We start from the raw sequence: 26,274 nt of genomic DNA, 5'->3' as shown, positions 1-26,274 counted from the left end.
ACCTTTCCATGAACTCCAAAGGAAAGTCCATTTGGCTCAAACCCACTGCTACTGAAGTTACTTAGAGCTTTAAGGGACTTAACTAATGCTACAGAAGGGAAATACTTTTATCCCCTTATTATTCACATAGCTATTCAGTTCCTCAAGCAAGATAATTCATATGTGAACAACAGGTTCAGGGGTACCTGGGCCAAAGCTGCATCAGAAAAACAGAAGACTGAAAACATCTGATAGAAAGAAGAGCTGTCAGGACAGTATTTAAGAGCAACAGACCTGGTGCTTACCTGCCTCTCATATTTTAGGCAGGGTTATCTTATCCACAGATTTCCACATTTTGCCTCTTGAACATTTATTTAATATAATTACAAATATGACTTCTCACATACATTCAGTACAGTCTCTGAAACCACTGTGATTCAAATAAAACAAAGTAGATGGGTGAAAGAGGACCATAGTCCGTTATTCAATTATTAGAAATATTTGAACATATTCCTGTGAAGCTGAACTACCGTTTGCATGTTTTCATGAATTCATGCACCTGTTAACAGTTTCACCTAAAGATAACATCCTGGCATTAGGGAGTCAGGTCAAAGATTTTGAAGAGAATTCCAATAGCATGGCTAGTTTTGCTGTACTTTTCAGGGCGGAAATTCTAATCAGAAATCCAAGATTTGTGTTGCTGTATTTCAAGAAGTATTTTATTATTCCAACATGTAACACTCCGTTTTTTCCTACATATATTACTCACCCACATATTAAGGATTCCATTTTCATCCATTGAAGCTATCTGAAATGGAGGGCCTGACATTTCTATGGAAGGAATAGTAACAATTCATATTCATACACTGACCTTCATCCTGAATGATGTCAAAGGATTTTAAACATTTTCTAGATTAATATATTCTCTTAGCTACATAAAGCACCCTAATTCTACCAAATGAGAAAAAGGCATGAAACTAGTGTGTTCAATTTCACCTACGGGAAAGGCAGATGATCTCTGTCTACATCTTTTAAAGTGTCTAGATTTTGCATGGACTTTGGAACAGAACCTAAACTGTTAATAGATGAAATCTAGTAAAACCTGCAATGTGTAGAACATTTCTTTGGACAATTATGGTTTTCAAAATGAAAATCTGTAATGGCATTAATGACCTCTCCTCTAGCACGCTGCCTAAGAATTTGGAGGCATGAGTATTAAAGTTTCTTTGCAAAGGTTGGTCATAAGAAAATTTAGGCAAAAGACACAGGAAGATGTCAGTCACACATTTTCAGTGCTGTCAGATACACATAAATTGCTGCACTGATATAGATAGGGATTTCTGGACATTACAGGAGGACTAGGAGCTTTCTAAAGGCGGTTTTTGGGTGGTAACTTGTTTTATCATGGAAGAAGAAAATATCTTAAAAAGAGACATTTTAACAGACAAGAACACTCATCGGATATGAAACTGCACTGAATGAACATTACATGAAAATGAGAACAGCAAGTAAATGTGAATGTTATTTGTAATTGATACTACATAGAACTTAGAAGCCAGAATGCAATTATAAACTGGAATTTGGCTATGACATAGTTGTTTTAGTGGGTACCTAAAGACCGAGATTGAGACTGATCCCTTGCACAGCAGTTTACATACCCTCCTGATAAGAGAAGCTTGAGAGCCCATATTTCTGATCAGTGCAGAGAGAGGTTGAGACAGGTTCCACTGCTACTATAGGAGAGGTGTGGTTTACTGAGTTTAGAACACCATCTGTAATTAAGAATAATTAAAAGTAAACACTATACTATTTTCATCAAAAACAACAAAACCTTACTCACTTACTAGCTTATAGAAGAATGATGATTACAAAGCTATGTGCAAATAATGAACTTCATGAGTTTGTTTGTAAAAGTCTCAAGTACATATTGCAAACTCTTTCCTAAATTAATAAACCACTACTAGACAAATCAATGTTTCACTTTCTGTTTCTACTTTTTATTTTCCAAATTACTGCTGCATCATTTATGCCACTGTACAATGCATTTCATTAAAATTTGCCATTTCAGAGCTAGCATGAAGACAGCTATGTTAATTTCATGCTCCACCAGTAACAGAGGAAAAAATAAATCACTGCTTAATAAACAGGAAAGACAAAATTGAAGGAAAATGGCTTTTATAAAGTGTTGTTTAATAGACAGTAGTTATCCTGAAACAAACATTTCACCATGAAAAAGTATGCATTTACCCTTGAATAACATTTTAAAATAAATGTGTATTTAGAGCTATTTCAATATGTGTTCTTTGTCAGATACTCCTGATTTCTGGATTTGCACACTGAAGTTAATCTCATTTAAGACTAAAGGCATAACACTTCTTAAGAAAACAGCATTAAAATCTGCTTGCTCACTTAAGCAACTACATGAAATTGTAAACATGTATATGACAACTAGCCTGCTGTGCAACACAAGACCAAATGTCTTCAATCTACTGAAAGAAATTTAATGTCCATCAACAACCAGCTAATGTTTGCTTTAACATGGCTACTACAATTAAATATGCTTGTGAACAAGTTTTGGGCATGTATGTGTTTGTGTATCCTTGTGTCCCATGTGTGTTCTTTTGTCTCCTGCACCAAAGAAAAGGAAAATTAAATAGAGGGTCTCATTTTGCAATAATAACATTATAAAAAGAAAAAAAAAAGAAAAAGAGAGAAAAAACACACCTTTATTGTTGTGTGTTATTCTTCATTCTAGGGCACAAGTAAAATGGCACCAATTTACAAATGAGATTGAGATGGATCAAGGGTCAAACTGCTGGAATGTACATCTCATTCCCAGTCTCTCAACATACAACTACGTATACTGAAAACTTCATTAAGATTAATGACTTGCTCCTCTATTTAAATTTGAACTGAAAAGCAATGATAATAGGCATAAAGACCCATTTATTTCCAACAGATTCATAAACTCTGAGGATCTCATACACCAATTCAAATGCAGAGTTAAGTATTTAGGATTGGGTCTAGTATGTCAGTCTGTACTGACTGTCTGACTGTCAGTATGTCAGTCACATGCTGTAAATAAAGTTCTGTAGCTTTTGAATTTGCCACCTATGGATTATAAAGAAAAAGTTTAGAAAAGATTTTGGATCATAGACCAAGGGACCAGAGGTGTAGAAAAAGAGAAATACAATGACAAGAAAATGTCAACGGATGAAAGGTCACCCACAAACACTTCTTGAAAATAAAAAATTTGAAAAATAAACTTTCTTCTGGCTTCCCAATATGTAAGTAACGCTAACTTAGGTTGTATCTAAATAATGGAACAAATGACTACCACATTATTTTTTCTTCCTGTGGTGGTATATTAGGAACCTTGAAGGAGCATGCCATGACTCTCAATTGGCACCAATGTTAGAGATTTTACTCATATGACAAGTCAGATGACAGAAAAGCATATGGCAAGGTTTTGGCCCAACATGAGATTAATACCAGAGAGCTACTGGGCCACAAAGTTTAGTCACAGCTTCAGAATCCCTTCAACAGAAGACTGAAAGTAACGGACTTTTGGCTATAGAAGTTAGAATTCAACGTAGTCCATTCCATAAGTTACCTCTGACACCCAGCCTTCATGCACTACTTGTTTGCAATTACATGATTCCCCAAAATTACTCATATATCCTAAACAAATACTAGGTTATACATTGCTGCAATAATTGATAAATTGCCAATAAACAAGCATAAACCTGATTCAACATTTAGATTATCTACATTGAATTCAGAAATGATAAAGTTACACAGGGGTAATTTTCAGAAATGCATAAGGGTGAGATTCAAAGCAAAGATTGAGATAACAGTATCTACGTACAAATCAGCTGTAGAAGATCTGTAAGTGAACTAAATCTAATCTATACAATCTATCCAGTTAACCATGCACAGATATCTAAATTAGGATGAGATGAATAGCTTTCTAGATCCTATGGAGTAGCATTGCACTGATTTTAACAGAAGTTATGCATGTATATGCTTTACATACCTCACATGAAGAAACATCAACATCAAGGTGACAATTTGCATAGATTGTGACCTTTAAGTGGTGTTTGAAAAAACTGTGTGCTTGTCTTACATTACTTTGATTTTTTTTAAAATCAAAATTAATACGTAGGTTTAAATGTAGATAAAAAAAGAAACATATTAAGGCAGATAATGATGAAAATTGGTTAATCTAGTGGTTTCAGATAAGTTAGTAGATGAGTATTCCATTTTAACATTACAGCAATCCTTAGGTTCTACATCTGGTTCATCTCCCAATTCTCATTGCTTGATGCATAGTTTAACTGGCTTACATTTCTTTACAGCTATTATTGATTAGTATCTTTTACTAGACTAAATATCATCTCTGAACTGTCTAAACTAGATTACTGAGAATCAGTGTTAGTAGAATTTGTAGTGGAATTGTTTCACTGCCCACAAAGTGACTAATCAGAATACATTCAGTATCAGAATGATACTAACCAGTGGAAAAAGTCGGAAGTCTAAATGTCCAGTCAGTTTCACCGAATGTCATACGAGGGTGCATTCTTGAGTCTTCTCGAAGATCCCACACCAACAACGAACCATCTGTTGTTCCAGCAAAAACTAAGGTTGTTTTACTGGGACTAAAGCAGCAACATAACACCTGTTGAGTAGGAAAAATATACATAGTTGATATTATGAAATAGACTAATGTTTGATAAGCTTGAAATATGTTCTTACTAGGCATGCAAACCCAGAAAAAACAGATTACAGATGTTTGCTGCAGAAGGATGATTTACTTAAAAGAGTAGCAAGAAGTTCCGACAACATCTGATCAACGAAATGGAGTCAACATTAAAACAACAACAACAAAAAAAGACTCTCTCTAAATTCTATTGTTAGAGAATAAAATGGAATGAGGTTAGTACTCTGCACACTAGGCTCAGATGTGTTTTTAGAAGATGACATATCTTGCAGCAAGACAAATACATATCCATGTATATATACATACATACACACACACATAATAAAGTCATTTACTCAATGGGTGACTATACAATGTTTTTAAAACATACCTCTGAGTCACATATTAAAACTTTCTGAGGACTGGATGGCTGCCAGACATTCCAAACACATATGATGCTCTTTCTTTCCAGTAAAGCAACACCTGCTTTTTCAGGTAATCCATGAACTGAAAGTAGTGCCTGCCTCTGAACGTTAGACACATATAGGCAGGATATTTTCCGGTCTAAACCATTGAAAAAAAAATCAAGAAAGCAAAGAAACAAATAAAAAGTAAATTAACTGCAGATGAAAAAGCATAATTAGCTGCTATAGCAACAACCAAAGAACCTAAGACATAATTATGTCTTATGAATAATTATGAATTCTGTTAACAGTAGATTGCTTTTGAAGCTACACAAGAAAAGAGGAAGGACTGGAGAATGAATCCAACAAAATTAGAAGTAAAGTAGAAAGCAAAAGGGAATAGATTCAGGAAGTTAATAGTATGATTATTCTGGGCATAAGCAAGCCAATAAAGGAGTCTGATCTGATATTAGTATATACACAGAAAATTAAGCTAAGTCTCCAACAGGAAACAGCACAGGCCAGGCTTCTGGTTCATCTCACGTGTTCATGTTAGGATATGTATGTTTTTGTATTACAATAGGTCTTCCTCACACAATTACAGATATTTTTCATTTCTCTTTTCATCTGAACTGTCACTGTTTATATGGGGAAGCTGCAGTTCAAATATATCAGGCTATATTATCCCCATTCAATGACTTTGCTTTATTTGTAACTTTGGCCCTACTTTCAGCCTAAGAAACCTAGGTGAAATGACACTTTGTGGGATGGCTTTTCAGCAACCGGGGCAAGAAAATACATGCAGGACACCCTGATATCATGCGAATGACTGGCTATACTTCTGGTTCCACAGCAGCTACGATGCTCTGATGTAACCCATTTGAAACCATTCCGTACCGAGTTACAGCAAGATTAGAACAATTAAAACAAAAGTGAGCTTTACATCACCTATATCCTGATATGTGCTGTTTGCAGTTCAGTTATGACAAAGAGCATGGTACTTAGTCTAAGGAAGAGTTCACACTATATACTAAAAGGTGTATAATAAAGTTCCCTTACCATGGAGGAATGGCTGGTTAGTATTTAACTGGAAACAGCTATCACTAATAGACAGACTGGTTTGTCGAGATCTTAGTTTCCACCTGGGCTGTGTTGCAACTTGATCTTCCTCTAGCAAAACAGCAATCACCTTTCAAACATAATTACATTTACAGAAGTAAAAGGGTCGTCTTATCTTTCAGCTTTGCTATTTCTAGCTTTCAAAAGTATGTGGATGAATTTAATAAACCTTTATCAACTTTTTTATTAATTTTATACTTTTGCAAATACAGCTTAACACAGACGTAAAAGATGCATAGCTCTGGTTCCATGCCTTTGAAGAGAGATGAATCTCACTGATAATGAGTATTATTTAAGTAATTTATTTAAATTAGTCATAACAAGTACTGTGAGTGATCTACCACATGGTATAGTATACTTGCACACAACTCACAAAAGATAGCAAGTACATAAGTGTACCTGGCCAGCAGACCGGAGGAAATTTGCTAATCTTTGTGAATCAATTTTAGGTGTTAGAGCTGCATTGGCTGACATCTCCTCGCTTTTTATGGGACCTATGAAAAAAACACAACAACAAAAAACAAACTTCAAGCTTGATTCAAAATGGAATCAAGAAAACCATGAAAAAAATGTAATTCTTAAACAAGAGGAGAGCGGCAGGAATCAACCTCTCCTCAGCAATTACAGTACTGAATAACAAGTTCTGTTGGGGAATGATACCCACTGCCAATAGAAACAGCAATCCAGGAGGAAGAAACTATTTCTGCCACTTATTCCCCACCCTCTCCATCAGGGGATTCAGAGTGTCAACTGCAAGTTGCTACAACGCAGCCTGCCACGATACGAATTCTGACATTAGGAGGATTCAAAAGAGAAAGCTTATGTGCATACATCCCTAATTGACTAAGATTAAATCATTCTTTACCTCCAGATACAAGGGCACTTTCTCCTGGATGCTGTGTCCACTTCTCCAATGTCTCAACTTCCTCAGTCTGAACATCTCTCTCAAGATTGTCCTCATTACACTGAACATATGCCTAAAGTATAAAGACAAAGTGATATGGGTAAAGACAAAGTGATATAGGTAACATGGTGAAGAATGACAGCACGTAATTGAACAGAATTTAAATATTCATTTTAAAATTGATGTGCTCAACCTTTTCTATTTGTAAATTCAGACCTAAGCATACTGACACAGACAGTGTAACCATTCTGTGAATGCACATTTAACCACATTTTGCACAAGAGTACTAGCCCTACTGAAAAAATACACAACTTCTCCCATTACACGTAAAGACAAAACCTAGGATACCTGGGACAGTGAGCCACAAACATACAGAAAGTTCTTTATAAAATGGGGAAGGAAAACAAGAAATTCCTTTTCTAACACAGAAAGGAAATGGTGTATCTGGCCAAAAAAACTTTGATATTATTGCTTTATTGAAATGATTTCACATGAAACATAACTATTTATTAATAAACTACCCTATTAGCGTTAGTAGCTTTGTTTTGCAAAGAAAACTGTTTTCCAAAACAATAAAAAGCACTTATAGGATTTAAATATTACTATTATGTTACTCACCTGTTTAGTGTTCATTTTACCATAATTTCTAATATACATGTCATACTCATTTACAGGAGGCAAATCCAATAATGAAAAAGTAACCGAGAAGTCCAGATCAATTAGTGGCAGAAGTTCTGCAATCCGTTTTCTTTAGAAAGCATTACAAGAAAGAAACACAAAAATAGTTAAGACCAAGTATGTTTTATTCCACAGGAAAAACAACTTGATTTTGTACAGTACTGCATATTTAAAAATCCATTGATCTATCTGAAATCCTATTGTTCCACTTGTATGGATGTGTGGATAATGAAAAAACAATCAATCTCTGTCATTATGTTATGTTATTATTTTTAATTCTCCTTCACACCATTCATACACTTCATACACTACTTTTTCACAACCACTGTGGGAACAGATTGCTGAGATATAACTCAGACTCATGCAAGTTGCTTCCTAGTTACAAATCTTAACGACACATTCAGACAAATTCGTACATTAAAGGAATTAGCCTTATAATTATAGTTACGAGTACAGAGTGCCACAGTTCATTTAAGGGATCTTTTCAGTCTATTAATTGGCAGCAATGTATTAGCATGGTATTAAACTCCACAAACCCTTCACAAGCTGTTGTTAGCATGTACACAAAGTTATATACATAGTTACCTATATAGGTTCTATACAGTGGTGCTGTATACATTTGTGTGAAAGGCGTTTGAATCAGACTATGATGGATAGATTCACTCTACTGAACTTCAGTTGTCTGAAGTTATTTATCTGAACTGCTTGCCCCTATTCCCTCTATAATCAGGAGAGAGTGACAAATATTTCAGAAGGCAATTTTTCGAGAGAGCTCTTCCTGAATTTCCTAATCTTTCTCCACTACGGAGAGAGAAAGCCTAGGCAATGGACTCGTATAAAATCTGGACATATAAATTTAAGCAAGATGAGCTAGCCTAGACAATAACATTTCCCTTATGTGAAGATTAGCCACTGATGAGCAGCCAAAAAGCAATGGAATCTAGTATTAACAATAAAACTGAATGTTCTTGGTTTTATGCATCCAAGTGATTTAACTGAAAATCAGAGAGACATACAGAGCTTCATATAAATCAGGAACTCCTGGCAAGTTCCAGAAGAAACAGGCATCAATTTGTTTCTTTTATGTCTTAGAAGTCTCCAATCTAGATCAATTTTAAATCAGTAATAACATGTTTTTACACCAACTGGTGTTATCCCTAAAAGGGAATATGCTATTTTGGCAACAGCACGTACTGTATAGCATGTCGAATATTTCAAGAAATTATAGTTCTGCAGAGTCCTGAGAACAGCTAAAAGGCTTGCTCTTTAGGACTGCAAGTTGGTATCTAATTAAGTGACTGATGAAACATACAGAGAAACGACAATGCTGGTAACTCACTCTGTAATAAAATGCTACACAAACTGATATACAGATAAATTTCCATTGTAAAATGACATATAGCAAAGCCTACTAACTAATTGCTTTTAGGTTGCAAAATTATATTTTGACTCTAAAACCCACAAGTTTGGAAACTTCATGTATTTCAAATATGAAAAAAATGGCATCTAACATATTGAGGTGACATTTTATATGGATTATTTAAAACACACTTACTTTTGCTTACTAGCCACACTTCTGCTACTTTGTCGCTGATTTGCCTTTTCAAAATCCATGAATATTCCACAAAACGAGTTTCTGGCAGGAGGATATTGCCCTTCTGTGATATTATAAAATGTTGTTAGTGTTATAATTCACACTTTACACTGCACTAAAATGTAAAGCAGCAAGTACAAAAAGCGACAGATTTATTACCACAAAGCTACCAAAAAATTTACTTTGCACATTACACAACCTCTAGCACACTATCAGTACAGTAAGCTTTTTAACTTTAGTGATGAGACAGTCTTTTTCCCTTATTTTGGTCCTTTATCAGCCAATCAAGATGACTGACCATTGTAATTTTCATTTTTAGAAGACTTTGATGCAGAAAGTGACTCTTCCTTTCTTCTGTCATTAGCAGGTCCCTTGTTACCTTGTATACAGTAAAATGCCCTATGACCAATTTAAAAATCGTATCAAATTCACACACACTACACCAGGTACATACTACACCTCTAAATATGAAGTCATCTCTACAGCTACCAGAGAACCTCATCAACAGAAACATAACCGATGCCCTTGGTTGAATAAGCAAAACATTGAAAACTGTTGTTATAAAAGCAGCAGTTAATAGAGTAAGTAAAGTATCTGATGTCATCTTGATTTTACTCTCTTTCCTGGCCAGGCGGTAGCCAATTGACCTTAGTATCTAAATTCCAGCTAGGATTGATGATGTTTCACTACCTTTGAGGAAGATTGCTTTTACTAGGTAGTATTTTTAAAGTGCTCTAACCTTCAAAAAATTATTACTAGAATGATCAATAAACATTTTCACTAAAACAAATCAAAACTTTGTCAAAAAAAATTGTTGTGTAATTTACAATAGAGCAGTAAGGGCTATAGCTCAGAATTTATATTCTCTCTATATATTCTAATATATTATTTATTAAAATTCCATACTGTTTATTAGATCTAGAGTTTCAACTCTGTTATTGATTCCATATTCTTTATTAGAAAAATAATAAGAATAGCATAAATCTTCTGCAAGAAGAAATCCATATTGCAATATAATGTTTCTGACTTGCAATGACAACTTAACTGAATATGTATTAATGCTGTAAAGACTTAGAGAAACTCCATACTATATTCTTCTGTGACTGTGTTAGTTCTGCTTTACTGCATGATAACTGGAGTACAAACCTGTCTAAGATTCTTTTGCACAATGATTCTGTACTGCCATTCACATGAGTAGACAGTGCAAAGGGGAACAATTCATTAAATAAGCAAATGGGATTAACGAATTGCAAAGGATGCAATTCGTTAAATAAGCAGATGGGCACTCAGAGGTATCAGATCAACTGAATGTAAAACTGCAATTCCACAGTCACTTTTCAGAGAAAAACCCTGCATCTTAGAAGTGACATAGAACTACACATTTAAGTAGTAGATGTATTTTTCTCACTTTCACAACCAGAGCAGTGGCTTCAACCTTGCTTAAAAGAAGGCCAATTAACATCACTAGAAGACCCAAACTGCCTGGCACTCCTCCAGTTTTCAAAATCTAAATTCTCTCGTTCTCCTTTTACTGAAAATAAGACATATGAAATGTTAGTCTGTAAATTTTTATACTTCACATTTTAAACGATTAGTAATGCCTCTGAATCATTCTTTAGCAATGTGAAAAGTTACAGCACTTACCCACAAACCCAAGTGACTCATCCAAAGGACCAGATTTCTGCCTTTAAGCAGACTTCCAGAAGAACTGGCGTGTTTACTCATAAGTTGTATGTGTTACTCATACATTTAGTAAAAAAAAAGACTGGTGCCTAGTCACATACCCATGATTGGTTCCTCTTTTTCATTTTTGATTTTCTTTGGCAGTGAAATAGAAATTCTATCATTTTCTGCATTAATTGCTCTTTGAATTTCTTCAATTTCTGATGTTTTGGAAAAAGGAATCTCTCCTAGTTTTTCTTTTTCATCTCCTTCTTCACCACTTTTGCCTTCATCATCATCATCAAAATCATCTTCATAATCCTTTAAAAGTAATAGTACTAATAAACATGGGTTGCAGATATTGTATTCTTCAGGATCTTTTTAACAAATTATGAAATGCGCTAGCAGTAAAACAAAAGTATCATACAGACGGCTACAAATCCTCTGACCGAAAGGCACTTAAAAATAACCATTTGATATAAACACAATGACGTGTTGATTGCGTAGCATTTTTAACTGAGAGAAGAAAATACCCCAGTGTTGTCCTTCAGTGCCCAAGTGCCCAAAATAGACTTTTTTTTTTAATATCCTAAAGTAGGAACTGTATGCTCAGGTGAGTTATGTGTTCTTTAAAGAAAGAACATAATGATCAGCAGCATAAATGATTCATAGACATAGAAAGTTGTTTATTTGCTAGTTTAAATTCAAGCTGCCCTTCAATGGCACCCTCAAATTTACCTAACTTCCATTCTACCTGTTTGCAAGTGCATGCTTAGACACATGCTTTAATAATTCTTTGGAGCACAGCTAAAACAATCCCTCTCATGCTGAAGTAATCATCTAACAAATGATATGAAGAAGCCTAAAAGTGCTTTCTTCTCTCCACTGAATGCAAAGGGAATGCAATTAACGTCTCAATGGCAGACACCACACATAACCGAGGTGGAGATGAATTCTACCTTGGCTGAACAAAGAGGACAATGTTGTTGGTTCAGCTAGCAATGAAAGCCCACTCAGCAAACTCTTCTATCTTAACTTTAAAGTAAACAAAAGAGAGCTAAAAATGGGAATCCAATTAAACAAATTAGTGAAGGGATTGCCATGCATCAATACCTTTTCCAAAGTATTTTTTCAATGAAAAGTAATGAGGCCTTTTCTCTCTCATTAAATTGATAATTTGATGCCATTATTTAAAATATTCAGCATTTTTCACAGTAAACTATTTAAATAATTGAAATCCAGGAAGATAGAAAAAGAATTTTATGAAGACTTCAACAAAAGAGAAAGTTAGTTCCCAACCTTCAATGAAATCTAAGTATATAGCAGAGAGTTTCAACATAACAGTGTATTTACATATTATTTAGACAAGTTAAGGTCACTGTTACCCAGAAAGTATAAGTAAAAACCATGTAACAACCTACAGTTTTCATTTCTATTAATAAAATTAACCGTTATTTTGATACCTGAGAATTATTTCAAAAAGGACAATTGTATGTTTTTACTTACTTCAAAATCATCTTCATAATTTTCTGAAAAGTTATCAAACCCTGTGTCTGAATTATAGATGTGTGGATCTTTAATTTCCTAAACAAAAGTAATAAATGAAACCGTTATATAATCTTATCAAGAATTAGTTTTTTAATCTGCTAAATCTTAGCATAAAGATAGACTAATAGTTGTTCTATTCAAGTATTTCTACATTTTCACAAAAATATGCAACAAATTCAGTTTAGAAATGCAAAGAAAGGTGTATCAGTGATTATTACTGATGTAAAATAACAATTTAAGATGACAAAGGAGAACTCAGCTCTACATTGGGAGGAACACCTGATTTTCCCACCTGTAATTTTACCAGAAAAGACACAAAAACTGATGTGTTGCCTATAAATTCAATAGTATACAGTAGCTTTCATGATGGTGTAACAGCAAAATAAGACTGTTGAATTTTTTAGGGGATTACACCAAAATATCTCTATACCTAAATAATACTGAGGGACCCTATCTGATAATAAAAGAGTGCAGATGTTGGAACCAGGAAAACAGATACATGGATGCAATGAGAAAATAAGTTTTATACATAAATAAATTTGTTAACATTGAATTTTCTACTATATTTTCTTGTGGTAAGATTTATGGCATCCCTGAAATAACTTCAAAGAAGCTGTCTTTCACTAACTTATTGATTAAAATAACATCAAGTAATTACCCTAGCATGATCAAAAAATAAAGAGCTTAAACAATACACACCAATATATCAAATTCTTACTCAGCCTTTTCCTTCAATAGTCTCTTCCAAGTAATAAATTAAATTATCTACATGCAAGGGATTTCAGCAGACTTCAAAACAGAAAGGTTTTGAAAGCTTTTATGAAAATTTTCCAGCAGCACCTATTATTTCCTACTTCATTTATAATCCAAGGATAGCAGTTAGTTGTCAAACACCGAGTTAGGCACACATTTGATACTTTCACGACTGTTCAAGAGCTTTCTGTCTCAGATAATATGCTTCAGTCTAAAAACCCATTATCTTTCCACTCCCTGCCAGGACCACAAATTGGAAACTCATGAAATTCATTGTGGGTATTTCAGCAATTTGACTAGCTCAACACCTGCAATCCCATCCTATCAACTGCAACTACAGCATGATCAGTAGCCATTTCACAGAATGTAGTGCCTTCCTCTCCTAAGTAGCAAAGACATTATGCAGGCGTAAGCAGCTTACACGGATACCTTGTTTTTCAGAGTCTAATATCAGACTCCTAGGACTACAGTACTTCATACAGTCATTCTGGCTGCCACTTTGAGTCATTTCCCAGATCAGTCTTGGGATCAAGAATAGATTGTATTAGTCAGGTTGGCCATCTGGGCAAAACTGGCCAAAATTGGGCAAGATTTCCGCAATTTGTTTTGCCTATAAGGTTGCAGGTACCCAGCAGTAACTAGATCATATGGAAATGTTTTTTTTCCTTATTCCTTTTAGTGAAAATAAATGTAGTAATGCACATATAAATATACTCTTTGTTACACTAACATGTCTGAATCTTTGTATACAGAACTTTCATTTTTATTAATGTGTACGTTTATAACATTGCACAGATGCACATGTAGTTTTTAAACAGCAAAAACCTCCAGCTGTCAGTAGTTGTCAAAATGCTACTGTCCTCCTAAGAGCCTCTTAAGTTCTCATAGGAAATCAGAATCACCCTACCACAGCTAGGTTCCTACTTTAAAAGGCCTCTGGAAAATATATTGTCAACAGAAAGCAAGATGAGGAAGACAAGCTGGATTACCTGAATGACTCTGGCATTTGGAGTAACAAATATATGACGAAATTAAACAGCATAAAGTGCAAACCCATAGAATTTGACAATTATTCCTTTTGAGTTAGCTCCTAAGTAAGGATCTCATCCTCCTAGTTTGCCTCCCATTGTCAGTGAAGAAAGAGAAGTTAATGGAAAAGAAATCCAAACTGCTTTTTTTCCCCACAAATTACAGAGGCAATTTAGGTTCTCACCAGCCAACTCATGCCTAAAGATGAGATGCCTCAGCAGTTGGAAGCAATAGAGGAAGAGAACAGTTTGAATGTATTAGTCACCACAGGGATAAGAGCCGAGCCATACAAATTAAGTCAAAGAATACATCGGAAGGCTTCTTTTAGGAAGTAGTACATGTAAGTATTTATGTCATGTACGGTATCATGCGAAGCACTGATGAAAAGTCAGAGTTCAAGTCTGGCCACCCATATTCAAGAAAAATCAATGCAAACTGAAATAAAGAGATACTAGGATGATGAGAGGAATGAAGAATTTGGCTTGTAAAGGTCAGCAAAATTAAGTCAGAGAAAGAAAAAACTTGCTTCGTATAAACTTGTTAGGGGAAGAAAACCCAAAAAAAGTATTTGAACTAAATGCTAACCCTAAGGCAATAATAATAGAAATGTATTGGAAATTAGAAGAAAAGAATAACAGATAACAGAGGTCTTAGAACAGCCTTGAAACAGACATATTCATGGCATGAAAACTAATAGTATGTTTTTGAAAGAGATACAGCTGAAGGATATATGAAAGATAAATATCTGCCCATAGCACAAGAATACAGAAAAGCATGTCTTCAGTCGGTACTAACACATTTTCTCAGATCAGGACCACAATCCTACAATATTCCAAAAGAGAATTTAGATTTTTGAGGATGGTTACAAACAGTTCAAAATATAGAATTTTTTTTTTTTTTTTATGATAAAGTTAGGTTGTATCTGCACTGACTGGTCCAAATTAACCCAAATCTAACAGCTTGCATTCTACACTTGCCGAAAACCTATGTTAAGTAATGATTTTTAAAAACTGTCCATTTATAAAAATACTTTCCTCTCTCTTATGGCAACTGTTTTAAGTAACATATACAAATTACATTGCTAACTGCATTTTATTTGGCTTGCACTACATTTTATCTGCCTATGTCAGCTGTTTATAAAAAGAAATGATATAAGTATGTGTACATCTTTTATATTACTTATGTGTAAACTTTTCCCACCTACTGAGAATTACTTTTCATGTGTAGAAGATACTGAAATAAAGTTGAGTAGATGTCTACTTTTAATGCTTGGCAAATTTATACAGAATAAGTCTATTTTCTAATGCTGTATCCAAAAAGAGAGAGTAATAAATATCTGAAGATCAATCAATATACATAAACATTATTTTATCTTGGAATAGCATTGTATTGAAATTCTTATTCATTAATCGCAAGAAAATCACAACATTCTAAGATCCAAAACTAAATAGTTTTACCTCTTGTCTTGTGTCCCTTCTCTCTTTTTCACTGATTTTTCCTTTATCTTTTGCAGTCCTATTGAAAAAGAGAATGACAATTTCATTTGTTAACTCAGAAGAAAGCACTGGGGTTATTTTGTTTGTTTGCTTTAAGAAAAAATTGCTCTTTCTTCCTGAAAATGAAAAAAATGAAACTTTCCAAAAAAAAAATTTCTACAAATACTTTTATAGATCTGTTTACGATATAAAATGATAATGAAAAAGCAAGTGATTAATTAGCCGAGAATTGCAAAAAAACTTGTTCAACACCTATAATTGCATCAATACAAAAGAAAAATTAAAGAGAAAAAAATATGAAACCTACACGTCTTTGAGTTTTATTAATAGCTGCAGCCAACTGTAGATCAAGATCAGATTGGTGTAATGTGCTCTAAAGCTGTAAATCGGACTGACATTCAAACCTGGTGTTTCATTGAGGGGTTTTATTTATGAGGACAATGCAATCAGGGCCAGAGAGGAGGAGTAAATCAGCAACCACATCTGCCCTGTAGTGATTTGTTTGATTATTTCAGAAGCTGAGTATCAGACTTCAAGAAGGGAACGTTCTGAGTTCTTAAGAAGTGAGTGAGTGTTCATATATACTGGTGGTTGGACAGATGATTGTACTGATGAACATGAAAAGGCAACAACAAAAATTTGCTTGACACTGAACTGGGATTTAGGGACATTCCTATGTGCTATAATGCTTTCCTTGCCATTCAGAAATAGCTAACTCCTTTTTACCAGCTATGCACAACCAATGTCTACCCCGCAACACCCCATCAGCAACAGCTGCAAAATCCAACCTTCTGTAGTCTGCGCTGCTTGACACAGCTGAGTACTGCTGCTAGGAACCATCCGAACATACAGGGCTTATTTTGGTTTTCTTTTTACAGGAATACACTTCCACAATGATAAACTGACTAATACGGAAGTGATTTGTCCCATTCTTAAGAAACTGTTATTATACTTAGCCAACAGCAGTAGGGACTTCAGTGTCTCTGTCGGTGTCCCTAGACACCAGCATGGCAGTCTTCTTTTGAGCTAGGAAGCTAAACTAGGATTCAGGAATGAGAATTGTGACATGACATCCACAGAGAGTTATACTCCAGAAAGCTGTATAGGAATTTCACAAGGCTGAAACATTAAAGAATGCAAAGAGAACTAGAATGTATAGAAAACTTCTAAAAGAGATTTTCCATTTGCTAATAAAAAAATTTGGAAATATTACCCTGAAATTTTACTCTTCCTAATCAGGACAACCTCGACCTTTCCCTTTTACAACAACAGTAGTACTGTAGATATCATCCAGTGGAGCAGCTAAGTAGAGATATTCAAATTGAAATAAACAGTTTAAGAAGGTTCTACATAGGTTGTCATGAACCATACGTTTGTCCACATGACTGCATAGTGAATTTCAGGTGGTAGAGCACAGCATTTCTATCTCCCAAACTAAGTGCCTACATCAACATACCTCTGGTTTGCAAGGACTGCAAAATGTCTAATATTACCCTGGTGTAGAAAAAGAATTAAATGGAATAAAAATATACACATTTTTAAATAAATCATCTTGGAGGAAAAGCCCTAGATATTATGATAACAAGAGCTCATGCTTAATGTTTCGGTTGTGACTGTATCTTAGTAGATGCCATATAATATACATTTATTTTAAATCTCTGAACTTACCTTACATGCTGATGGCTCATTTTTTCTTCTTGTTGATTCTCCTCTTCTTTTTTGTAGTCACTGTTCTGTAAAAGAAGTCACACATTCACAATTTTTATAGGATATCTTCGTGTCACTATATTAGTAACAATGGCTAAAGAATGCTCTGGGCCCACTGTAAACTGCTTGTCTACACGTGAATTGTTAGCCCAGTTATTGGTCCTGTTTTGCCACAGGCCAAATTTCCTAAGCATTTTCCTAAATAATCCCCAGATATGGCTGAAAAACTGGTAGGGAAAAGGGCTATCCTCCTCCATAGGCATCTGAATGTGGCTATACTGCTTCAAAGAATGGTATTTTAACAGTAGAGACTGCAAAAATTCACATCTGTTGGATCCAAGGACAAAGAATAGTCTCATGCACTTCTAATTCCCAGTATATGACTTGCCTCTTAAACTCTATATTATGATGGCTTTGTCTGTGTTTGGAAATGCACTAAATAGGTGATTCAAGATAAAGTTGCTTTTATCAAAAAAGGAACTTTGAAAGAGAAACATCAGCATAGGCGACTATTATTTGTAACAGCTACTTTAGTAAATTTCCAAGGAAGTCAATCCCCAAGCAAGCTGCTGATAGACTTTTGAATTCTGGTGCAGAAAGTCAGTTACAGGAACTATTTGTGGTGGGTCCCTACATTGAAGATGCCTAGTATTTTCACTAGAACATGTTTCTGACCTTTTCTTTGAGAAGCATGTACATACTCACTCTTTAATAAGTAGAAGAAACTACCCTAGACTACCTGAGTGGTTCTTCGTGCCATAAAACTCATCTCAGATTTTAAGAGTTAAAAATTGCTACAGATTTCTTCTCTCATTCTAGTACAATGAGAACTTACAGAAAACAGTAACATTTCCAAGTTTCTGATTAAATCTCTATGATACATCATCATGCTCTGTATTTATATATAAAACATATTTAATGGCTTCAGAAGTAGAGACAACATAAAGGGATCTATACTCATATGCCTAATTGTGAGTTAGATGGACACGCTCCCTTTATAAGAAACATCAAAATAGCCTCTAAAAAAATCCTGATTTTTTTCAGGCATTCACTACACTTTAATGGACCTTTAGCCTAATCTCTACTTCACAGTGTTAATGAAAATTTTCAAAGTCATAGCAATCAAGAATTTTATGAAAAAAGAAATTTCTAACATACACAAGTTTCCCATTTAGATTTCATGGGTAGAATCGGCTCTGGTTTAGGACACTTAAATGCATATGTAGTATGTTAATCTACAACCTTAGCCTCAAAGTTCAGAAAATGTTGACATATGATCCTAGTATTTTCATTAAAAACAACATATCAACAATTAGAGTGATAAGTTAATGAATTTAAATGTTAAAAACTAACCCTAAGATCATGCTTCTTTCTTTCATTTTCTCCACTTTTTACTCTTTTATTAGCTTCTGTTGGATGTCGTCTGTCTCCATGGGAAGATGCCTCTTTATATCCCTTTGACTTGTGCTTTTCTTCCTCTTCCTTGTCATAAGGTTTATGACTTCTCTCTTTTGAAAGTCTCTCTTTTCCTGGCCTAAAAGAATGTTCTTGTTTTTCCCTGTATCTCCTCTTTTCTTCTTTATCCAGCTCTTGATATTTCTGTAACTTGTGTCCCCGTTCACTTTCTTCAACTTCGATTGCTAAAAATTTGTCTATGCTCTTTTTGGTATTGTTATCCTGCAATGAAAAAATAACATTTAAGAGTTCGAAAGTTCTACAAAACTGTTTTATTTTACAAATCCATCATTTTAATGGTCAAAAATAGACAGATTTGTTAAGTACCAAATCTCTTTCTTCCAGCGTGGATCTTCCAGCCAAATTTTTTATCAAATATGATGGCGAAGCAACTGACAAATTATCACATAACTTGAGATTCTGAATAGTTCTTCAGAAACATTGCGTACTTGGCTACAGAAACGTCTTTGGGTTAGGTAATCTTTACACAATAATTTAATTCTTTATTTACTAGGTGATCTATTGTAAAATAGGATGCCTACTTACCAATATGCTTGAAATAAAGGCATATATAGCAGACAGAAAAAAAATGATGAAGCTGTACAAAAATAAAGCTGTTTGCTATCCAAATTTCATTTTACTTTAAAAAAAAAAAAGTGAAGTATTTCCTTAAAACAGAATGGTTCTGATATATTTTGTTATGTATTTCGTACGCCTGTGAGAACCTTACTATACATGGCACTCTTGAATTTCTAGAGAGCGGGGTCTGATTTCTTCATTATTTTGCAATTTTATCTTACTTCATTACAAAACACTTCATTCCTTTCTCTTTCTTTACCTTCTTTCCTGTATGTCTTCTTTCTCGCTCTTCATCTCTTGTTTTCTCCTCTTCTGAAAAATATATGTAAAAATTGATGAGCAGACTTTATTATACTCAAACTCTGTACGTAATTAACTCTAGACTAGAAGAAAGCATTTCAAGGATATTGATTTCTAAAACATAATAGCCTTCTACAATAACAGATCATTCATTTGAAATTCTCCCTCCAAAGCTGGTTATTCCTGTTTCCTTCCTGATGAACCCATCTGTTCTCAATTGTCTTTTGTAATGGTAAGAGAAATGACACATGCTACTAACTTCGGCAATAACCCTACAACTTCGGGATTCAAACTGATCACTCAGTACAGAGTGCCAGGGCAGGACTTCTTTCCAAGTCAACTGACCAACAAAAGCAATTAAATCTCTTCAGAGGAAAGGAAACCAGCATCAAAATTCAAAAAAGCACCAAAATAAAACTAAGTTATGACAGGATTCTGTAAAGATTTATATTTCAGTAGTTACTCCAACCTGCCTGTGTTCATCCTCTCTGTATGGCTGCACAGTACTTCTACCTAAATATCAAATATTTCAAAGTAAAAGAGCAACACAAAGTAACATACCCAAACGATGTCGGCTTTTTTCTCTTTTTCTATAATGTTCTTTCTCTCTTCCTTCAGATGGTTTCAGATTATTTTGCAGGTCTGTTTGCTTTATCTCATGTCTTTTATGCTTTTTATCACGTTCTCTATCACTCTCCCTGTCTTTATCTTTCGGTACACTGTATCTTTCCTTATCCAAACTCTGCTCTCGAAGCTTAACTTGGTGTCTCTCTCTGTCACGTTCTCTGTGATGTTCTTTTCCCCTTTCTCTCTCTCTCATTTTATCTCTGTCTCTTTCAACAGATTTAAATCTCTCTCTCTCTCTTGTTCTTTCCTTGCTCTTTCCTCTGTCTTTGCGTTCATCTTTATGAGTGCCTGCGTCATGAACAGCCTTCTCTTTCCGCAGTTTCTTTTCTCTGTGCTTTTTGTCTTCATTCTGACCCTCTGGTTGTGATGCCTGGAGCACAAATAATAATAGTAATATATTAATTAATTTAGCAATCTATTTAGATATAGTATATACACGTGAAAAAAAAATCAATTTCAGGATTGCTAACTGAATTTAATTTCCCTAGCTGTCTTAAAATGCTGATATATCTCTAGGCTTACTTTGTATGTAAAATAGCTAACACCATGCATGTATTTATTGTAAAGAGAACTAGTTAAGTGAGATTCATAAGCTGCGTTTTCAATGTATGTGGAAAGAATTTGGTAGAACAAACAGTGTAGAACTGCGCATCCTGTTTAGAGTTAGGTCAAAAAATTATCAGAGCATCTTAAAGCTGTTAGCTCACGTAGACAGAAAATGTGCCATCTTGTAAAATACGTAACAGAATCAAAGAGCAATGATAGATAACTGGGGCATCCCGTAACTGCCTTTAGAATAGAAGATTTGCTTTTACTTGAAGAGAAAGCAAAATACAGCATATAAAAGTTGTGAAAGAAAATTTTTGGCCTAGATCCCATGATGATGCTACTATTCCTATCTTTATTTTTATTTTTAACATTATAACAGATTATATTTGAACCTTCTTGAATCAAGTATCAAAACTCCCACTAGTTTCACTACATCCACGATTTTAGCTATTTATTTAATGCAGAACAAACAGAACTTTCTTTGATTGCAGTCAATGAGTACACTGAATTAAACTTTATCCATCTGTTTCACAGAAATGAAAGCCCAACCACACTACTTCTGTTGGAACCAAAACATTTTGTCTCAAATTTGTTTGCTTTAGCCTATGTGGAAGTAGAGGAAATGTTACTGAGTATCTAAAAAGTACAAAGTACTTATACTGTAGCACTGGCATTAAAGCAATGGGGAGCTTTGAAATGTAATTGGCAGAAAGCTAAGTGGACAAGATGAACAAGTAGGATACCTTTTATCAAAGAATTAATGAGGATCTGCACAAGACACAGAAAGAAATACACATATTGGAAAATACCTCTTAAAAAAATACAGCACAAGATGAATATAAATGGTGTTACTAACTGGAGACTGAATACACATTTGGCCAAATGCCTTTGGAGAAAGTAATTAACCAGCTTAAAAGCACATGACAAACATAATAGATAATGACAGCAATTACAATATATAATACGCATGTAGGAAACTGAGTAAGTATATATAAAGTAGAGCTGTAACTTGGATTTGGGCAGTAGGCAAATCAGATCCCATTGTTTTATGTGGCCACTCTTTCTGAGAAGAAATGTCTCCTCATTTCCAACCCGAACCTCCCCTGGCACAACTTGAGGCCCTTCCCTCTAGTCCTATCACTAGTTACCTGTGAGAAGAGGCCGACCCCCAGCTCCCCGCAGCTTCCTTTCAGGTAGCTGTAGAGAGCAATGAGGTCTCCCCTGAGCCTCCTCTTCCCCAGACTAAACAACCCCAGTTCCCTCAGCCGCTCCTCACAGGACTTGTGCTCCAGGCCCTTCACCAGCTTCGTAGCCCTGCTCTGGACACGCTCCAGGGCCTTGATGTCCTTGTAGTGAGGGACCCAAAGCTGAACACAGCACTCGAGGTGCGGCCTCACCAGACAGTGCAGAGTACAGGGGGACGATCACCTCCCTGGTCCTGCTGGCCACACTGTTCCTGATACCAGCCAGGATGCCGTTGGCCTTCTTGGCCACCTGGGCACACTGCTGGCTCATGTTCAGGCGAGCATCAATCAGCACCCCGAGATCCTTTTCCTCTGCACAGCTCTCCAGCCACTCTGCCCCAAGCCTGTAGCGCTTCATGGGGTTGTTGTGGCCAAAGTGCAGGACGTGGCACTTAGCCATGTTGAACCTCAGCCCATTGGCCTCTGCCCACCAACCCAACCCATCCAGGTCCCTCTGCGGGGCCTACCCTCCAGCAGATCGACACTTCCCCCCATCTTGGTGTCATCTGCAAACTTACTGAGGGTGCACTCAATTCCCTCATCCAAATCATCAATAAAGATATTAAAGAGGATGGACAAGGCATAGCGTCTAGTGGAACAAGCAGTCAATCTTCTCTGTTTAGACTGTCAATAAATGACAGTTGCACCAGGGGAGGTTTAGGTTGGAAATGAGGAGACATTTCTTCTCAGAAAGAGCAGTCAGGCACTGGGATGGGTTGCCCAGGGAGGTGGTGGCACTACTGTCCCTGGGGGTGATCAAGGAAAGGTTGTGCGTGGTGCTTAGGGGCATGGTTTAGTGGGTGACATTGGTAGTAGGGTGATGGTGAGACCAGATGGTCTTGGAGGTCTTTTCCAGCCTTAATGATTCTGTGATTTCTGTAAGGTAACTTAGTATCAAAAATAATAAAAATAAAATAAAATTACCCTAAGATGTTTCTGAAGTTCTTCTGATTTCCAAGTATCTTCTTTGGTTCTTCTCTAGAACAGAAAAGACAGCAAAAGGCAGTAATGAATTTGCAGTAAGAAATCATTTAACAAAGAATATTTTTTCAAAGGAAAGGATCAAGCTATGTATGGCAAGTAGTACAGTATCCTATATAAAATCCCAAACATATAATACATGATTGTTAATTTTTTTTAGAGAAAATTTAGGTACATATTAGAAAACAAAGTAAGAACATTAATGATGCTAATAGCCTAAAAAGAGCATAGTCAATAGATATTAGATAATGTAGTTTGAGATTTATTTTAAAACAGACAAAAAAAAAATGTAGCCAACATTTAGACTTGATTTTCCAGTGCCCAAAAAAGTACATCTGCCACTTTTCTGAGGTCAACAGTTTTCATCTCACCACCACCACCAGAATATGATGCTTTTTATATATGATGATTTCCCACTTCATTCTCTGCTATTGCAGGAGACTAACAAATAGAGAGGGACCCTTTTTAAAGCTTGATGAAATGTAATACTTTTGAGAGCACCGTCCCTCCATCAATGAGTACAAAAGTGTCAGAGGAATTGCTGTACACACAGAAATAAATGTTTAGGACAAACTTTAAAAGGATTTATCTAAGTTGCTCACCTGTCTACTAATTTAAAAGTCCTATACACTCATTTAAATCCAAATTAAGATTAGTTATTTAAGCCACACTCGAGTTTAACTCAATTCATGCACCTGACAACACAGGGTCAAAAGATCTGTCAAAAGATATTAAGTGCCACAATTTACTGAACTCAAGAAGTTCTGTGAAACAATTTGACTTTTAAGCATCTGTCCCCTAAACTAAATGTCAAGTTTGTTGCCTTATGAAGTCCGCAAACTAAGTATCCTTGCTACCTCAGACAATTATTTAAGATACCAAGAGGGGGCTCTTCACTCATAACCTAGAAAGACTGGAGTTTTTCAGAACTTAATCTTAAATTCTGTTTAAAATGTTATTCTTAATGTTGTTAAGAATTTTATGATTCTCTTTAACTGTGATTCTAAAGAAAAAGAAACAAAAGCAGTATGATATATTTCTGCAGTCTTAAAGCCAGAGAAAAGTACTTTATTATTTACATGTAAATATTTCTCTCTCTCATTTCCAGTATCAGTTACCTATCTGAGAGCTCAAACAGCATGAATGAGAGCCTTGATTTGACAGAAACAATAGAAGGAGGCTTTCTCAAACACTGTAGCTGTACAAATGCCTCTGGATCTTTGACAGCCTTAAAACATGCCAGCACACCTGAATAAAATTAGATCAAAGTTTAGCATTCCATCACAATTCACTCATCCATCTCTTTTCAATAAAGAGGTTTGTGATGCACTACAGGTAGGGAAACAGTGTCAAAATGAAAGCTTTTAGAGTGTATCTAATGTAATGAAGTATCACAAACCTTGCCACACTTTTTTTCACAGTACTTTGTTCTCTATATTCACTAATTAATTGTAAAATCCAGATTGAAAAAAATAGTAATAATAAGTGTTTTTCCTAAAATATTTTTTCTAAAACTTATAGTACGATTTATATATATATATATATATATTTTTTTTTACAAATTTTGGCAAAAAAAATCATTTTTCCAAAAAAGTGATATGATACCATTCCTTTTCCAAGTGAAGATGTAACATAACTGCACACTGATACGTTGCAGTATGTTTTTTGTCCCTTTATTTTGGAGCTCTAAGAACTTTTCATAACACAACAGCACCACGCAAAAGTTATGTGGGTCCCTAAAGCAATAAGCCTCAGCCGTTACAGAAGTAGCAACTATCCAAGACTTTTCATTTATGATCTGAATCAGGAACAGCTTTGGGTGTTTTCATCAACGACCACGTCCCTTCAGCAGGGAGGTCTGCAGCTGATGCAGCCACACCAACGAGAAGAGTTACTCCTCTAGCGGAATAATCCTTATTCCTCTAGGGGATATAAGGAATAAGGGCTTCCTCATGCTACGTGGGTGAGGGTTTCATCGTTGCAGTGACAAAATCGTGAGACTTGAGCCCCAGGGCAGCAGCAGAAGCGCTGGGGCCGCCAGCTGGCTGCGCCCCTTCACGCCTAGGGCCGAGCCTGGCGAGGAGCGGCCTCGACCAGCAGCGGAGGAGCCCGGCTGCCGGCCCCGCCTCCTCCCCTCCGGCTGCGGGCCCTCCTGAGGGGCACGGGGGCGAGGCGGGCCGGCCCCACCGCGGTCCCCTCACGCCTCTCCCGCAGCCCCGCCCGCCGCTGGCCGGCCCCTCACCTTATCGCCCTCCATGGTCGGGGGCGGCGGGGAGCCGCCACCGGGAGGGCACGAAACGGCGGCGGGAGGGCGTCTGGGCTCGCCTAGCGACCGGCGGCGGTGGGCCGGGCGGGGAGAAAGCGGGGAGCCCGCCCCGGAGCGGGCGGTGCTGCGGCCGCACGGCGTGAAGGGAAGAGAAGGGGAGGGCGGTGTGAAATGGCGGGCGGCTGCGCTCCCCTGCCTCCGGCGTCGGCGTGAGGAGAAACGGCGGCGCCTCAGCAACACGTGTAAAGAGCTGCAAATGTAAAATAATAATAATCTCATAAATAGCATCGGAGCTATTTTCTGCAGCAGGGAGCAAGGGACGGCCTGCGGGGAAGGCGGGCGCTGCTTGCACGGCGAATATTTGCACCCTGCTAACGTGCTGCGCGATTTAACAGGCTGACTGAGAACTCCCCTGGGCGCTTGAAGTTTGTTTTTTGTGTTTTTTTTTCTTTTTATTGGGGAAAAAAATAAAATTGTAACTACATGAAAGGGGGGAATGAGTTTACTGAAGTATTTGTTATTAACATTTGTAGAAAGCTGATTATCGAGGGGGGGGCAAAAGGCGTTTGAGAAAGGCATGTGAGAAACAATCCTGAAGTTCAACAGTTGTTGTCATTAGACTTCAGAGATAAAATTTAACCCTGAGTTCTCGGCCTTAAATAGTCAGTTGGCAAATATATACAAATACGTACATCCTTGAT

At 36.1% G+C, this 26,274-nt stretch overlaps 1 protein-coding gene across 1 annotated transcript in view; it reads right to left on the bottom strand.

Moving 5' to 3' along the window:
- Positions 1-25,777, bottom strand: part of DYNC2I1 (dynein 2 intermediate chain 1) — a 31,649-nt gene extending 5,872 nt beyond the window's left edge. The window contains exons 1-18 of the mRNA XM_048050547.2: positions 25,550-25,777; positions 23,251-23,304; positions 20,468-20,903; positions 19,866-19,918; positions 18,926-19,249; positions 17,534-17,598; positions 15,827-15,884; positions 12,546-12,623; positions 11,162-11,360; positions 9,339-9,441; positions 7,724-7,853; positions 7,067-7,178; positions 6,601-6,695; positions 6,142-6,271; positions 5,070-5,242; positions 4,495-4,657; positions 1,638-1,751; positions 749-810 (exon numbers count right to left, since the gene is read on the bottom strand). Of these exons, the coding sequence (XP_047906504.2) occupies positions 749-810; positions 1,638-1,751; positions 4,495-4,657; positions 5,070-5,242; positions 6,142-6,271; positions 6,601-6,695; positions 7,067-7,178; positions 7,724-7,853; positions 9,339-9,441; positions 11,162-11,360; positions 12,546-12,623; positions 15,827-15,884; positions 17,534-17,598; positions 18,926-19,249; positions 19,866-19,918; positions 20,468-20,903; positions 23,251-23,304; positions 25,550-25,564 (2,364 nt within the window). The 5' untranslated portion in view covers positions 25,565-25,777. The remainder of the gene's footprint in view (positions 1-748; positions 811-1,637; positions 1,752-4,494; positions 4,658-5,069; positions 5,243-6,141; positions 6,272-6,600; positions 6,696-7,066; positions 7,179-7,723; positions 7,854-9,338; positions 9,442-11,161; positions 11,361-12,545; positions 12,624-15,826; positions 15,885-17,533; positions 17,599-18,925; positions 19,250-19,865; positions 19,919-20,467; positions 20,904-23,250; positions 23,305-25,549) is intronic.
- Between the last annotated feature and the right edge of the window lie 497 nt (positions 25,778-26,274).

The sequence above is a fragment of the Anser cygnoides genome, chromosome 2, assembly GCF_040182565.1.
Source record: "Anser cygnoides isolate HZ-2024a breed goose chromosome 2, Taihu_goose_T2T_genome, whole genome shotgun sequence".
Taxonomy (NCBI): Eukaryota; Metazoa; Chordata; class Aves; order Anseriformes; family Anatidae; genus Anser; species Anser cygnoides.
Note: the sequence above shows the minus strand (reverse complement) of the source record. Positions and strands in the feature narration are given on the sequence as shown.